A 16587-nucleotide genomic window follows, 5' to 3' on the forward strand; every position below is an offset into this window, starting at 1 on the left:
CAGTGGAGGGGACGGCAGGGGCCAGGGAGGGCTTAGGGTGGAGACCCGCTGGCACCTTTATAGAAAGGCAGGAAGGGACCGGAGACACTGGAGGGAGTGGGGATGAAGGAGACGAAATGTGTGGCAGAAGATCAGATCCAATGGGAGCTTTTGGGTGTGGGACGGGGAGAGGGCTAAGGAAGCAGTAAAGCAGCTTCATGTCCTCCAGGCTTAAAGGAGAGAGTGCAGGAATGGTGGGAGGTGGGCAGGAGGAGCTTTCCCCCTTCAAAATGGGCAAGGTTCTCAGCTGAGAGCAGGGAAGGAAAGCTGGGGAGGGTTGGCAGAAGGATAGGAAGGTGCAGCCGGTGGCCAGGGGAGGATAGAGGAGGGCTGGGAAGGTGCAGCCGGTGGCCAGGGGAGGATAGAGGAGGGCTGGGAAGGTGCAGCCGGTGGCCAGGGGAGGATAGAGGAGGGCTGGGAAGGTGCAGCCGGTGGCCAGGGGGGGATAGAGGAGGGCTGGGAAGGTGCAGCCGGTGGCCAGGGGGGGATAGAGGAGGGCTGGGAAGGTGCAGCCGGTGGCCAGGGGAGGATAGAGGAGGGCTGGGAAGGTGCAGCCGGTGGCCAGGGGAGGATAGAGGAGGGCTGGGAAGGTGCAGTCGGTGGCCAGGGAGGCTGTGGACGCAGCAGGTGGGGGTATTTTCCCTTCCTGTGTCTGCTGGTGAATTTGATGTATTTGTCTTTGCTTTGTCCGTTTTCAGAGTGCACTTCCCATGATGCCCACCCTCCTGCCGCTGCTTCCCACTTGGGAGAAATAAGCTCCTTCTGCTTTGTTCCTTTTACCCTCTCCTCGGAATGGAGCCAGTCAACTTTCAGGTCCCGTTTTCCTTCTTTAAGTCCCTCCGAACTGGCCCGACGTGTGGGTTCCGGGAGCGGCAGCGCTCCGGGCATCATTCGGCCTCGCGGGATTGCTCACAGAGCCCTTCCCAGTCCTGCCGCTTCCTGATTAGCGCGGCTCTTTTCCCCCCACAAAGGCCTGAAAGTTTCCTGTTCCTTTCCCCCTCGGCTTGGCGTGGGGCCTTAGTCTGGATTCTTGCCTTCCGGAGGAGGCAGGCCAGTGTATTTTCACGCATCCTCAAGGCGGTGGGTGCCGTGGATAGACCTCTGTGCCTAGTCCCAGAGAGCCCAGTTCCAGTCTAGACCCAGACAGTGTCACTCTAGGCAAGCCACTTTCCCTCTGTTTACCTCAGTTTCTTTACACGGAGGTGATGATGATGGCACCTCCCTCAGCAGGGTTATTGTGAAGGTCGAAGGAGATCACGTTTGTCCCTCATCCCCAAAGAGACGCGGCTGAGGGGAGATCTGCCAAAGGGCTCCCTTGGCCGGGATCCGGCCTCGGGCAGCCTCTGTGTAAGTGCTCCCTCCCTTCTCCCCGTGTCTTTTCACCGTGTTCACTCCATTGAACACGCTGCTCAACGAAATAAAGCCATTCTAAATGTCCGCCGGCCGCGCCCAAACGTGTGTTTGTTCGGCTGGAACCTGCGTCTTTGTGCCCGTTTTCGTTTTTGAATTCGCCTTCCAGTTTCCTCCTCCCATCTACCTTCCCTCCTTTAAAGAGAGAGAAAGGCCAAAGCCTCGCTGCGGTGTGCAGTGTTCCTGACCTGCCGCAGTGCTTGGAAATCTTTGGCGGTCACCCGGTCTCAGTCGTGCCCGACTCTCTCTGACCCCCTTTGGGGGTTTCCTGGCAAAGATACTGGACTAGTTGGCCATTTCTTTTGCCAGCCCTCTTTACAGATGGGAAAACTGAGGCAAACAGCGGCAATAACTTGCTAAGAGTCGCACAAGTAGCTGACGTGTCCAAGGTACCATTTGACCTCCCTTCCCTATTCCAGGCCCTGCTCTGAACGCCTAAGTGCCCATATAAAAAGCTTACTATGAGGAAAAGAGCTGGGAAGTGCTTTTCCGCGCCCCGCCCGCCTTCATTCGTGTTTCTCCGAGCATCTCCCCCTCCCCCCGCCCCCCACAAAGGGCTGTCATTTCTCCAGCTGTTGGGAGCCTTTGCTGGTCCCAGCCTTCAAGGCCCTCCTTCCAATGGGTCAGGCCACGTACAAGCGGCCATGGGATCTAGAGCAGTGACGATCACGGGATCGAAGGGAGCAGGCTAGCTGTCCCCGGGCCCGGCAGAGAACCGGAGACGACCCGGGATGCAGGCTCGGCCTCGGCTTCAGCCGGCCCCACGGAAGTCTTCCCGAGCTCGGGGCTCCACCTGGTCTAGCCAGTCCGCCAAGATGGCTTACGTGGGCGTGGCCGCTGTGCGCCCGCAGCTTTGGAGCCCCAGGTGAGCCTGGGGGCAAGTGGACACCAAAGGTGCCTGAAGAGGGCTGGGAGGCCCCGCCCCTTCTCCCGGAATCGCCCCCGCACCCATCCTGAAATCCTCTTAAAGCATAAGCTCCTAGACTCGCCCTCCCCCCCCTTCCCCCCCCTCCTGATCCTTCCAGTCCTGAGGATGTCACAGATCTGGCTTGGCCTCGCGCCTGCCCCAGAGCAGGCAGTGGCTCCCGGCAGCCCTGGGTAGTCTGGCCCCGGAGCAGCCTTTGCTTTCAAGCTTTGGCTCGGACTCCGCGTCCGACGTCTCCAGGGACCATTTTTGCTGCCTGTGGCCGGCCGACCTCTCCGGGTCTCGGCCCCCTCTGCCAAGACGGCACGAATAAGAGCGCCTGGAAATGGGGGGGGGGGGGCAGCGTCAGCTCGGGTGCTAGCGGGCCTCTGCCGTACCCTCCGGGAGCACGCGAGCTTCCGGCGGGCGGGGAGCCTTTTGGAGCTGCTACATGCAGCCCCCGGACCGGGCCTGGCACCCAGTGGGCGCTGAATAATCCGCCCGAAGTCACCCTGCAGCGAGGGGATGTGTAGACAAGCCGGTAGCTCCCAAGGGTTGGTGTGGATGGGCTGAGGAATGGTGGGTACCGAGCGAGTAAGTAATCCTCAGCCCCTCCCCTCCCCGAGGCTGCGCCACTAGGCGATGGGACCCCAAAGGGAGAGCGGAGCCAGGTGAAAGCTCCTCGGGATTTCCCGTCTGTGAGGGACGGTGCTTAGCTCACACCGAGCGCGGGACCACGACCTTCGGAGAACGGCGACCGCTGCACTGTGGGGCAGGTCGCCCATTTTTGAGGAAAACCGGGGTGAAGGTGGGAGGGGGAGGCCGGGCCAGGTGCGGCCCCGCCCCGAACGGGAAGAGGGAAGGCCCGCCGTCCAGGCGGGAGATGGGAGGGGCCGACGTCCAGCCGGGCCGGGGCCGGCCCTCCCCACGGAGCCAGGTGTGGCCCCGCCCCAGACCCGTTCAGAGACGGACTGGGCCGGGAGCGTGAAGACGCCTCGGAGTGGGGATCCGGGTGCGTGTGCACGGCCGGGCCAGCCCGGCCAGATGGCCCAGCGGGGCCCGGCACGGGAACCCCGGCCCCCTGGGTGGCGATCTCTGCCAAAGTAAGTGGCAGACGGGGAGGGGGGGAGGGAAACGGGGGAGCCGGGGAGGCTGGAGGGAGGGGGGGCTGACTCTACCGGGCCGGAGGCGTGGCTTCGGGCCTCGTAGACCCAGACCGACGTCCGACCTGGAGTTGGGGGAAGGGAGGCAGACAACGCCAGGAGGGGGGGAGAGGGGGGAAGAGCTGCGTCGGCCCCCCCTCCCGTCAGAAGGGCGGAACCGAGCGCCTGCGCAGAATTTGCTTCTGCCTGGAGGCTGATGAAGGAAGGCAGCCAGGGAGGGAGAGTCCAGGAATTGGCCGGGGGGGGGGGGGGGGGGGGGGGGGGGGGGGGGGGGGGGGGGGGGGGGGGGGGGGGGGGGGGGGGAGGAGCCGGCCCCAGGCCCCACCCCTGAAGGGGAGCCCCTCCCTGCGGCGGGAGCGGGAGGGCCAAGTTGAGGGCTGAGGCCCGAGCCAGTTTCCATACCTACGGGAGGAGGGCTGCTTTGCTTGACGCATGCGTCGATTAGGAGCTTGATTAGGAGCTTGTCTTCAGCCTTTTCCACCCCATCCCCAGAGGAAGGAAAGGGGGAGGGCAGGACAGGGCGCATGCGCTCCGGTTGCATCAATCTAGGCCAACTGTGGCCTGGCTGTCCTTTCTCTGGTCCCAGGCGGCCCCGGGTAGATTCATTGGAGAAAGTGGCCAGGCCGGGCATGGCCGCAGTCTGGCAGCAGGTGCTGGCCGTGGATGCAAGGTGAGGCCTTCTGTCGCCCTGCATGCCGCTGTCCCCCCCCCCCTCCCGTGCTCCTTCCCCATCCCCCCCCACCGGTCTCCAACCTCCCCACTTCCCAGATGCCCTCCGAAGGGGCCCGTTCCCCTGCAGATCTCTGTAGCCCTGGCCCGCCCTCCCCTTACTGTGGCCCAACCTACTGTTGTACTGTGCCTGTCCCCAACCTCCCCCCGCCCAGTGTTGTCATGGTCAGGGATGGCCCCACACAAGCTGCACAGGGCCTGCTCCAGCCTCCTGCCCCCCGCCCCTGCCGTCGAGCCCCCTAGGGCTAACACATGCCAGTCTCCTCCCTTCCCTAGCATTATCACCCCCCCCCCTCAGGTACAACGCATACCGCACACCCACCTTCCCACAGTTCCGAACACAATACATCCGGCGCCGGAGCCAGCTGCTGCGAGAAAATGCCAAGGCAGGGCACGAACCTGCCTTTCGAAGGCAGTACCTAAAGCTGAGGGCCCAGCTGCTGGGACACCGCTATGGGCCTCTGTCGGAGCCCGGGAGCTTCCGAGCCTACAGCAACAGCGTTGTCCGAAGCAGCCGAACCACACTGGACCGAATGGAGGTGGGTCCCTTAGGACCCTGCTGCCTCATTCCCCACAAAACCAGCCTCTCTATCCCTCTAGCTCCCAGAATCCTTCGCTTTAGCCTTGAACTATTTAAGGCGATGATCGAACCATTGAAGATGAATCCCTGTTCCTGGTAGGACTTTGACGAGGACCCGCGTTCACTCGGTGCCCGTGGCCACCGGCGCTCAGTCAGTCGTGGATCCTATCAGTTGCAGGCCCAGATGAATCGGGTCATCTACGATGAGAGGTGAGAGCCGAATGGGGGGGATCGGGTTTGGTCCCTTTGCTTTTTGCGGTCCTTGTGAATCTCTCCCCCCCCGCCCAACACCGCTTTCTAACACCAGGATGCCAGGCAGCGTCGTGCCCACGTCGGTAGCGGAGGCCAGCCGGGCTATGGCCGGGGACACTTCGCTGAGCGAAAATTACGCTTTTGCTGGGATGTACCACGTCTTTGACCAACACGTGGATGAGGCTGGTGAGAGCCAGCGGGAGGGAACGTCGTAACGCTTTTTCAACAAATTCTTCTATAGACCGTAGAGCAAATCACTTCCTCTCTCTGAGCCCTTACCCCAGTGCCTAGCACAAACGAAGCGTTCAATAAGTGCTTGTCACCTCCCTTTCCTCTCCATCTCAACACCGCAAGGAGGATTGATTGTGGAATGGCATATATGTAGGCCAGTGCCAGTGGAGTCCTAGCTTCCCGGTTCTTCCGCCCCCGCTTTCGTCCCCTTGTAAAATCTCCTGACTGGGTCATTGCCTAACGTCGCTCGTTTGGGAATTTAATGTCTTCTTTCTTCCCTCCAGTTCCCAAAGTCCAATTTGCTAATGATGATCGCCACCTGCTAGCTTGTTGCTCCCTGGACGGCAGCATCTCCGTGTGCCAACTGGTACCCGCCCCCCCCGTGGTACTACGTGTGCTCCGTGGGCATTCGCGTGGCGTGTCGGACTTTGCCTGGTCTCTTTCCAACGACGTCCTCGTCTCCACGTCGCTGGATGCCACCATGCGCATCTGGGCCACGGAAGATGGCCGCTGCATCCGCGAGATCCCCGACCCAGATGGGGCTGAACTGCTGTGCTGTACTTTCCAGCCAGTCAACAATAATCTCACTGTGGTGAGGTCCCCCGCACCACCCCCGTCCGCCTATCGAATCACTTGGCAGAAACTCCCACTTTCCCTGGCCCTTTTTGCAAGTCAAAACAACCTATTGGGTTCTAGGTAGAGAGAAAGCGGCACATTCCTCTGCTCCGGTCCCATGTTCTGAGGGTTTTGGAACCATCTCTTTGGAAGAACCTTCCAGGAACTTATTTGGTTGCTGGCCCTCCTGCTCTAAGGTCAAACAAACCTTGTTTTTAGAGCCCCCAAGAAGTCTCTGATAGTGTGGCCCTGCCATATCCCATGATCCCATTGCATCCACAGTGCGTGGTTTCATCTGGGGGATATCTGTGGCTGGGTATAACCTGGCGCTGTCCATCCTCCCGCTCCTCTCTGGTGGATCCCCTGCTCCCGGGCTGAAGGAGCTCTGTGACCTACATTCCCCACAGGTGGGCAACGGGAAGCACAATGTACACGTGATGAACATCTCCACGGGCAAGAAAGTGAAGGGTGGCTCCAGCAAGCTGACTGGCCGTGTGCTGGCCCTGTCCTTCGATTCCCCCGGACACATCTTATGGGCCGGGGACGATCGGGGCAGCGTCTTTTCCTTCCTTTTTGACATGGCCACAGGTAAGACGAAGGAGTCTCTGGGGGAGTCCCCCGGGAAGGGAGTCCGTCCCCGTAGCCCAGAGAAGCCAAAGGCTACTTGCCCACGCAGGGAAGCTGACCAAGGCCAAGCGGCTGGTGGTACACGAAGGCAGCTCCATCACTAGTATCAGCGCGCGTTCCTGGATCAGCCGGGAAGCCCGTGACCCCTCTCTGCTCATCAACGCCTGCATCAACAAGCTGCTCCTCTACCGGTAAGGGACAGCCCCTTGGGTTGGGGCCTTTCCCCCTCCTAGTCCCTTGGAGCCGGGGGTTCTAACCTTTGGGATGAGCTTTGGGGGGAACTCGCCAAAGTGACTGAGAAGCCAGTCATCCCTAGCCTCTCCCCCGCCCCCGCATCTCTCATACAGGGTGGTGGACAACGAGGGCACTTTGCAGCTGAAGAGGAGCTTCCCAATCGATCAGAGCCTGCATCCTATTCGAAGCATCTTCTGCCCCCTCATGTCCTTCCGCCAAGGAGCCTGCGTAGGTAAGGTCGGGGGCCCAGAGAACACGGGGGAGGGAGAGGGTGAGGACGAGAGCCCCGCCTTTGATTCCGCTACCCCTCGCCGTCTGCTTTCAGTCACAGGCAGCGAGGACATGTGTGTCTATTTCTTTGATGTGGAACGGGCCACCAAGGCCATCGTCAATAAACTGCAGGGCCACAGCGCCGCCGTGTTGGATGTCAGTTTCAACTGCGACGAGAGCCTTCTGGCCTCGAGCGATGCCGGCGGGATGGTCATCGTGTGGCGACGCGAACAAAAGTAACCGCGGCCTGACCCGAAGAGGGGCCCGGGCCCGAGCCAGGCACCTGATCTCGGCGAACCCAGGACAGGCGTAGCGATAGTGGGGAGGGATGGGGAGGACCCAGATGAACTAGTGTAGACGTCAAATTTTGTAAATAATAAAAGTCCGTGTCTGGTGACTACCTCTACCTTCCTACGTCCTGCCTAGGAGAAGTGACCTCGAGAGGCGAGGCTCTCTTCTCACGCTGCTGTGTCCCGTCCCCACCCGCCCCTTCCCTCCCCGACCAAGGGCTCACCCTGCAGACGAAGCGGCAAAACAAAGATCACATAAAGAACACAAACCAATGTATTATATAATCTGAGAAACGGCTCCAATACTGTTGAAATCATCAGTTGATGGATTGATCATCACAACCTCAGGAAGCAGCAGAGATCCACTTCCCGAGCATCCCCAGCAGGGGACTGAAAACATTATCATCAACCGGGAAAATTCAACTTAAATTGTTTAAGGGCAATGGGCAGCTAGGGTAGGTAAACTCTGGATGCCCCCTCCCCCTGCAGCCCAAGGGAAAGGGGGAAGGGGGTGGGCAGTAAGTTTTCTGCCTTGAAAGGTAGATCTTTGGCTCCCCCTCAAATTGAGCAAGAGACCGGGGCGGGGCGGGGGGCTGGCCCACGACTGTCCAGGGCTGTCAGGAAAACGAAGGTGACGGCATTAGAAGAGGTACTTCCGGCAGAATTCAGCTCCACATTTGCACGCAATCCGCACCCGCTTCTTGGGAGAGCCTATGAGACCAGCCAGACCGAAGTTAGAATCCATACGCATGCTTTCCATGTGAACCAGGTCCACTGTGAAAAGAAGGTGTAGTTAAAGGAGTCGGGGTGGGGGTGGGGAGGGACTGGGTGTCTCTACCATGTCCGTGACCTCCTGGGCTTTGCCCTGCTGTGCTCACCAAGCTTCATCTCTTCCCTACTCACTGTGGGGTGGGGGTGGGGGCAGGGCGCATCTCCCCGAGCCTCAAGAATCCAACCCTGCTGCTTGAAGGCAGACCTGGGCCTCAAAACTCAAAAGTTCTCCGTTAAATTCGTTATACTCTTACATTAACCGTTAACCGCCAAGCCCTCTCCTCTCCCAAGTGGTGCTACTCCCCAAACACCCGCACAACCTTGCATGTTGTAGTCAAAGGTTAACTCCTCGCCTGCCCGGATAGTTCGGGTGGCAAAAAAGGCAATTCGTGGAAGGCGCTGGTCCAGATTATCAACGAAGACATTGTAGACCTGGAGGTTGGGGCAGCACTGCCCACGTGAAAGAGGGGGCAAAGGTAAGCATGGATGAGGTAGAACAAGAGCCAGTGTTAACCCACCCTCCCGGCCAGCCACCTACGCTATGGTTGATAAAGTGGGAGATGTTCCCAAAATGTGCTGCATCCACTGTGTAGACATCTTCCACATAGTCCAAATCAAAGAGGTAGGTGATCCCCTGGCGATCATAGACCCGCCCACGCCGTTCTGCCTCCTCAGAGGTAATGATCTGAGGATTCAAGAATCAGGGTAGCTTAAGTCAAAGATTCAAACAACCACCATCGCCGTGGCGGGTTAGGCCAGGTCTTCGGTCTGACCGCCGAGATCAACCCCCGGAGCGCGGCCGAGAGAAACGGGAGGCGTGGGTGGGCGCAGGACGCTGGCCCTCTTCTCCGGCCCTAGGGGGCCTCCTGAAGCAGCACCTTTCTCCGGTTCCAGATGATTCGGATCATTGGGGATCATCCTTTCCTTTAGCCAAAATCCGCACCCCTTGAACTACCCCATCCACCCAAGAACCAAACAGAACAAGCCTGTTTTTCAGGACAAACTTCCAGAAGCCAGACCTTCCCCTTAAGTAGGCGCCCTGGGATCAGCAGCTGGGGTCTGGAGGAATGGGGGAAGGCCCAGGGGAGGGGTGGCAGCCTCAACTACAGAGTGAGGACGGGCCCAGATTCCGGGGGGAGCTTAAGAAGGCGCCGATGTCTCCCTAGGCACTTGACTGGGTGGTCGGGCTCACTTTCTTTCCTTTTCAGCTCTACCCAAGGGGCTTCTGGCTGCCCATCCACTCCTTTGATTCCAGTTCCCCTATCCCAACCTGCTCTTGGGAGCCGCTCTAGTGAGCCTGTCCCAACTCTTTAAGGCCCAGCCAGAACCCCACCTCTACATCCCCAATTTCTCCACGGACAGCTTTTAGGTACCCATCTCACAAGTGGGGTCTCCGGGCGCCGCTCGGATCTGTGTCTTGGTTACCGCTCTCTAAGGCGGCTCACAGAGCCGCCAACCCGAAACCCCGAGCCCCCGCCCCTCGAGAGCAAACCCGCTCTCTTCAGGTAACCGAAACGCACCAAGAGAGTCGTTTCTTTAGGCTAAACCCTGCCCCTCTCCTATCACAGGACCTTTTCTCTGGTCACATCTCAAGGGTTTTACAGATATGGGGGAAACTGAGGCCCAGAGTGGGAAAGAGACTAGTCCTGACGATGCCAGGAAGTCAAAGAAAGCAACCATGTTCCCTAAATCTGGGGCTGACCAGCTTTTCAACATGCTACACCCGTGTCATTGAATTGTGGAAGGGGGCTTAGCTGGATCATCCGGTTAACCCCTTCCCTCCCCCCAGCCACCTATCAGAGGAGAAACTGGGGCCCAGCAAAGGAATCGGGGAGGCCGAGTGAACCGTGCCCGATTCCCTGAGGATCGGCCAGAACCAGAAAGAAGCTTGAAGCTCTAACGGGGCCAGTTCTGGTGTTGGTGAGCCTCGCCAAAGGCTAGTCCCGGGGGCCAAGGCCCAAACTCGGGCTCTGGAGGAGTCTCGCCCAACATTCTCCGTGAGCCACTGCTCACAAGTTGGAGCAGATTCTCTAGCCCACCCCAGCCGAGAAATCACTTGACTCCGGCCCCCCCTTATTAATCGGGTGGGCATCTGGAGCCCGGAGCCCACGAAACTGGTCGAACCAGCAGGCGAGGACACTTCCGGGATCTAAGGACTTAAAAAAGCCTCCACTGATGATACTGGGGGGAAGAATGAGCCCCTTGGAGAAATGACTCATCCAGGGTCACTCAGAAAATTTAAAGGGACCACATCCGTAACACTGTAAATCTGAGGCTACCGACCTTTCAGTCTTATCTAACCCCTTCATCAGATGTCAAACGGAAGATGTAAGGGGAGCCTTAGAACCCACTGATTTGGACCCCAATGCTGCACATATAAGGAGTGACTAAACCCAGAGAGGGAAAATCCCTTGGGGAGCCGGGGGCGGGGGGTGGGGAGGGCAGTGCCGTCCAGACATCTGAATGACCGCATTCGTCAGCCAAGAGTTAGCTCCCTGTCAAAGACTGTTAACGTGGGACGGAGCGGATATTACAGAAAGGACGACCAAGGTCAAGAAAGCAGAAGCAGCTTGCCCGGAGTCCACATAGAGAGCCTCTGCCCGCGGGCACTCGCAGGGGCCTTCTCCACAGCAGCGGCGGCCTTACCTCACCCACATACTCCATGACAAAGGTGTGGCAGCGAATCTTCTCCTGGGTGCGGACGCCCCAGCCCCGTCCATTGTCCGTGCGGAAGATGCACAGGTTGTAGTAGGTGCCTCTCTGGACCACGCGGTTGGCGCACTGCATGTCACAGAGGCAGTGCGAGTTGCACTCGTAGATGGGCTGACCAGCTTCCAGCCGCACCTGACCTTGGATGTTGTAGGCAAATCGGTTGAGGTTCGTGCCAGGGCAGCAGCCGTTGACTGGGGACTCCAGACAGTTCTTGCATCTGCAGCCAGTGGTCACCTGGTCCAGAGTGATCCCTTCGGTCACTCTGTATTCATTGATGTAGGTGAAGTCCTCCGGGGGCCAAAATAAGTCCACTTCGTTTTCCACTGCGATGGAGCCCTTGTGAGCCCGTGCGAGATTCAGCTCCTTCTCCCAACGCCGCAGGGCCTTGCGCTGCTCGCCCTTCTGCTCCAGAAAACTGAGGATAGCGGCATCCAGGTGGCGAGGGGGCCAGACCCGGGGCCGCCGCCTACTGCGGCGGAACAACTCTCCCTCCAAGTCTCGGTGGAACTGCTTCAAGGTGGCAGCGCATCTCAGGTTCCGGCGTGGCTCCCAAGTGTTTTCGGATTTGGGGTAACCTTTCCACTTGACCAGGTAGTACTCTTTATCCTGGAGGGTAAGCCAGAGAATAGCATGTGGGGGGTGCCTTTGGCCCCTTCCAGACAGCTCCCTGGAGAGCCTGGGAGTCTGCTGGGAGGGAGCAAGGCACCTCCCCCTTCCCTTCCCTCTGCCTGCCTCCCCCTCCTTCTCTTCTCCCCTCTCTATCCTTCTTGTACTCCCCCTCTTCTTTTCCTCTTCCTCTCTCTTCCCTTCCCCTCCCCCTCCTTTCCCTCTCCTTCTCCCCCCCCCCCACTGCCCCCCTCCCTCTCCACCGTGACTTACATCAATCTTCTTGTAGTTGCACAGATAATCCACCTCAAAGATGCACATGTTCTTCTTTGTGATGCCGAGATCATGGCAGCAGAGCTTAGCCACACGGCACATATTCCCCAGTTGGTTCAGTGAGTATTTGGCACCCACGCTGCAGGCTGTAAGTCCCAAGAGAAGCTGTGAGGGGGGTGCCCTGGGGCAGCAGGAGGGCAGCTGCATCCCCCTCCCAAACAAAGTGGCCCGGGTTCTCCCCTCCTCAGAACAAGAGGCAACTGAGGGAAGACCAGGGAAACGGAAGGGGCCCAGCCTCTCCCCGAATGCTGTGCTAAGGAAAGGAAGCTTCTGGACGCGGGGCGCCGGGTGTCAAATCCTTACTGTGTTACTTGGAGCAAGTCACAGAACCGTGGGACTCAGTGGCCACACGTGTAAACTGAGGTGCTAAGCCAGGACCTCCATAGGCCCTTCCGGCCTGCAATCTGAGAACCTCTGGAACCCTAGGGTTCCCTCCATCTGTGGCTTCTCCCCACTCACTGCTCTCACATGGTCTCCTCAAAGCCAGTGAGCGTTCTGACTTCCTCGCTTTGGAGATCTCACCCCCAGCGAAGCGCTAGTCCTGTCGTGCTCATCCCTGCCATCTCCGTCAGGTACGCCCCCTCAGCGTCCCCCTAGGCCTGGCCAACATTTCCCCTCGGTACCCAATTCCCGACACGTCTCAGACACGCCCCGCTCTTGGCTGACCTCTTCTTCCCACTCTTCCCCAGAGTCCCTATACCTGACGGATAGCCTCCCCTCAAGAGTCGTCAAATTCATGGCAGCCATCTCCCCTTCAAAGGAGCCCCGCTCAGTCCAACATGTCCTGTTTCTGTCAGCTCCACCTCGGTCCTGCATGTTCCTGTCAAACTCCATCACATATGTTCCCCCCCGACCATGTCTACTGGACACTTCCTGCCCCAAAGCCCACCCCAGCTCTCCCTCAAGTCACATACTTGTGATGTAAGAGCCCTTTATCTCCAGCAGCCACTCGGTGCTCCCATTCCTACCACACGTCCCCCAGAGGCCTCCACTTCTTCAGACATTTCTGGCTCCCAGCCTTCTCTACTGCTCCCATATCTCTCTTGCACAGCCTTGCCATCAGATATATCCTGAAACTAGTTCTCCTTTCAGTCACATTTCTCTTCAGAGCTCCTCATTTCAGACCGATAGCTCCTCTGATCCCCCCAGTTTTGGCAGCCGCATCTTGCTCCATACCCCACCTGGTTCTGGCCAGACATCTGCCCTTATGTCTGTTCCTGCCATTGTCCTCTTAAATTGCTCCTGATTAAATTTCTCCCAGAGCCCCTCCCTGCAAATGGTCTCCCTTCAGGTGTTTTGATTTCTTTAAGGCCTCTCGTCAAAGCCCTTGTCAGGTATGGGCTGCTCCCAACATTCCCAGGACACACGGCCCCCCTTTCCTTTCAGACACAACGTCCCATTTGTCACAAATGGACTTTTCTTTATTGACACTGTCCCCCATTTTTTACAAATGGCCTTTTCCTACCTGACCTGCCCCCCATTTGTCACAAATGGCCTTTTCCTACCTGACACTTTCCCCCATTTGTCACAAGTGGCCTTTTTCTACCTGACCTGGCCCCCATTTGTCACAAATGGCCTTTCTTACCTGACACTGCCCCCCATTGTCACAAATGGCCCTTTCTTACCTGACACTGCCCCCCATTGTCACAAATGGCCCTTTCTTACCTGATCTGCCCCCCATTTGTCACAAATGGCTTTTCCTACCTGAGACTGCTCCCCCATTTGTCACAAATGGACTTTTCCTTATTGACACTGTCCCCCATTTTTACAAATGGCGTTTTCCTACCTGACCTGCCCCCCATTTGTCACAAATGGACTTTTCTTTATTGACACTGTCCCCATTTTTACAAATGGCCTTTTCCTACCTGAACAGCCCCCTATTTGTCACAGATGACCTTTTCTTACCTGACCTGCCCCCCATTTCCCACAAATGGCTTTTCCTACCTGAGATTGCTCCCCAATTTGTCACAAATGGACTTTTCCTTATTGACACTGTCCCCCATTTTTTACAAATGTCATTTTCTTACCTGATACTGCCCCCCCATTTCTCACTAATGGCCTTTTCCTCCCTCACCTGCCCCCTATTTGTCACAAATGGCATTTTCCTACCTGACACTACCCACCTTTTGTCACAAATGGCCTTTTCCTACCTGACACTTTCCCCCATTTGTGACAAATGGACTTTTCTTATTGCACTGTCCCCATTTTACAAATGCCTTTTCTAGACAGCCCCTATTTGTCACAGATGACCTTTTCTTACCTGACCTGTACCCCATTTATCACAAGTGGCATTTTCCTACCTGACACTACTCACATTTTGTCACAAATGGCCTTTTCCTATCTGACACTTTGCCCCATTTGTTACAAGTGGCTTTTCCTATCTGACATTGCCCATTTCCTGTCACAAATGGTCTTTTCCTAACTGACCTGCCCCCCTTTTGTCACAAATGGCCTTTTCCTTATTGACACTATCCCCCATTTTTTACACATGGCATTTTCATACCTGACATTGTGCTCCCCCATTTCTCACTAATGGCCTTTTCCTACCTGACCTGCCCCCTATTTGTCACAAATGGTATTTTCCTACCTGACACTACCCACCTTTAGTCACAAATGGCCTTTTCCTAGCTGACACTTTCCCCCATTTGTTACAGGTGGCTTTTCCTACTTGACATTGCCCATTTCCTCTCACAACTGGTCTTTTCTTAACTAACCTGCTCCCCATTTGTCACAAATGGCCTTTTCTTACCTGACCTGCCCCCTTTTTGTCAAAAAATGCCTTTCTTACCTGACCTGCCCCCCATTTGTCACAAGTGGCTTTTCCTACCTGACATTGCCCATTTCCTTTCACAAATTGCCTTTGTCTACCTGACACTCTCCCCCAATTGTCACAAATGTCCTTTTCGTACCTGACACGGCCCCCCATTTGTCAGAAATAGGCTTTTCCTACGTGACACTGCCCCCCCATTTATCACAAATGGCTTTTCCTACCTGACACTGCCCCCAATATGTCACAAATGGCATTTTCCTACCTGATACTACCCACGTTTTGTCACAAATGGCCTTTTCTTACCTGACATTGCCCTCCATTTCTCACAAGTGGCCTTTTTCTACCTGACCTGGCCCCAATTCGTCACAAATGGCCTTTTCTTACTTGCCCTGCCCCCCATTTGTCACCAATGGCCTTTTCTTACTTGACCTGGCCCCCAATTGTCACAAATGGCCTTATTCTATCTGACCTGCCCCTCATTTGTCACCCATGGCTTTTCTTATCTGACAGTACCTACCATTTGTCATTGGAATTTTCTTAATTTTCCCCCCATTTGTCCTTGGCCTTTCCTATAGGACTGCTCCCCATTTTCACAAATGGACTTTTCCTTTGACACTGTCCCCATTTGTCTGGTTTTCCTTGAACTACCCACCATTTGTCCAAAATGGTGTTGTTTCTAATCCCCATTTGTCCAAAATGGCATTTTCCTACAGTTAACCTTTGTCACAAGTGTCTTTTTCAACCACCCTACCCCATTTTTGTGACAAATGGCCTTTTTATCTGACCTGTCCCCATTTGTAAAATGTTTTCTTCCTGGGACTGCTCCCCCATTTGTCCCAAATGGACTTTTCATATTGACCTTCCCCCATTTTACAAATGGCCTTTTCACTCCTGCCCCCATTTGTCACAAATGGCCTTTTCCTGACCTTTCCCCATTTGCCAAATGGTTTTTCTTGACCTCCCCATTTGTCCAAATGGGTTTTTCTGCCTTCCCCCATTTGTCCTTTGTTTTCCTAAAAACTCCCATTTTACAAATGGCTTTTTCCACCACCCTGCCCCCATTTGTAAAATGGCCTTTACTGAACCCCCCATTTGTCCAAAGGCCCTCCTGGTCTCCCCATTTGTCACAAATGGTTTTCTTGTGTATTTTTCAAAGGGTTTTTCCCCTGACCTGCCCCATTTGTCCAAAATGGACTTTTCTTTAGACTGTCCCATTTTCTTCCTTTTCCCTGACACTGCCCCCCATTTGTCACAAATGGCCTTTTTGCCTGCCCCATTTTTTAAAATGCCTTTTTCCTACCCTGCCCCCCCATTTCTAATGGCCCTTTCCACCTGCTTCCCTTTTTCAAAATGGCTTTTTCCTACTGACCTGCCCCCCATTTGTCAAAAATTCCTTTTCCCTACTAAACTGCCCCCCATTTGCCAAATGGCTTTCTACAAGTGCTCCCCATTTTTCCAAATGGACTTTTCCTTGACACTGCCCCTTTTCTTGGTTTTTCCTCCCCATACCCCCTTTGTCCAAAAATGGTTTTCCCCTGACCTTTCCCCATTTGTCCCAAAATGGCCTTTTCCTGAATGCTCCCATTGCCAAAATGGCTTTTACTTTTCCCCATTTTTTAAAATCTTTTTTAACTGCCCCCATTTGTCCAAAGGCTTTCTTTGACCCCCCATTTTAAAATTTTTCCTACCAAACCTGCCCCCCATTTGTCCTGGACTTTCCTATTGACACCCCATTTTTTAAAAATGGCCTTTTCCCTTAACCTCCCCCATTTGTCAGTTGGCTTTTCTACCGACCCCCCCATTGTCCTGGCCTTTCTTCCTGACTGCCCCATTTTTTGGTGGTTTTCCTCCTCCCCATTTGTCCAAAGGGACTATGCCTGCCCCCATTTTTCCTATTTTCCCCGACCTCCCCCATTTTCCCCAAAGGTCTTTTTTTTTAAATTTCCCCCATTTTGTCCAAATGGCCTTTTTTACCTGCTGCCCCCATTTGTCAAATGGCTTTTTCCTACAAAACTCCCCATTTGTCCGGGACTTTTCCTTAGCACTGTCCC

General features: G+C 56.1%; 2 protein-coding genes across 6 annotated transcripts; one reads left to right on the forward strand and one right to left on the reverse strand.

Moving 5' to 3' along the window:
* The first annotated feature begins 2822 nt into the window (after positions 1-2822).
* WDR13 (WD repeat domain 13) lies at positions 2823-7451 on the forward strand. Of its 4 annotated transcripts, none has more exons than XM_031944803.1 (10): positions 2823-2932; positions 4103-4186; positions 4578-4784; positions 4926-5035; positions 5133-5263; positions 5593-5900; positions 6331-6511; positions 6600-6741; positions 6898-7016; positions 7110-7451. In XM_031944803.1, exons 1-10 carry the CDS (start codon positions 2930-2932, stop codon positions 7292-7294), a joined length of 1470 nt encoding a protein of 489 aa, XP_031800663.1. In that variant the 5' UTR covers positions 2823-2929; the 3' UTR covers positions 7295-7451. The 4 variants fall into 4 exon arrangements, with proteins under 4 accessions (XP_031800663.1, XP_031800662.1, XP_031800661.1 ...); XM_031944802.1 differs by lacking the exon at positions 2823-2932 and adding an exon at positions 3303-3456 and having other exon boundaries at positions 4544-4784; XM_031944801.1 differs by lacking the exon at positions 2823-2932 and having other exon boundaries at positions 3824-4186; positions 4544-4784.
* A 72-nt stretch (positions 7452-7523) lies between these two features.
* Positions 7524-15056, reverse strand: SUV39H1 (suppressor of variegation 3-9 homolog 1). 2 transcript variants are annotated; one of them, XM_031944805.1, is made up of 6 exons: positions 14840-15056; positions 11707-11852; positions 10762-11433; positions 8654-8800; positions 8436-8565; positions 7524-8055 (listed from the first exon to the last, which is right to left on the reverse strand). In XM_031944805.1, exons 1-6 carry the CDS (start codon positions 14844-14846, stop codon positions 7985-7987), a joined length of 1173 nt encoding a protein of 390 aa, XP_031800665.1. In that variant the 5' UTR covers positions 14847-15056; the 3' UTR covers positions 7524-7984. The 2 variants fall into 2 exon arrangements, with proteins under 2 accessions (XP_031800665.1, XP_031800666.1); XM_031944806.1 differs by having other exon boundaries at positions 7524-8118; positions 8427-8565.
* Positions 15057-16587: the final 1531 nt, after the last annotated feature.

This window comes from Sarcophilus harrisii, chromosome X (genome assembly GCF_902635505.1).
Source record: "Sarcophilus harrisii chromosome X, mSarHar1.11, whole genome shotgun sequence".
NCBI classification, from domain to species: domain Eukaryota; kingdom Metazoa; phylum Chordata; class Mammalia; order Dasyuromorphia; family Dasyuridae; genus Sarcophilus; species Sarcophilus harrisii.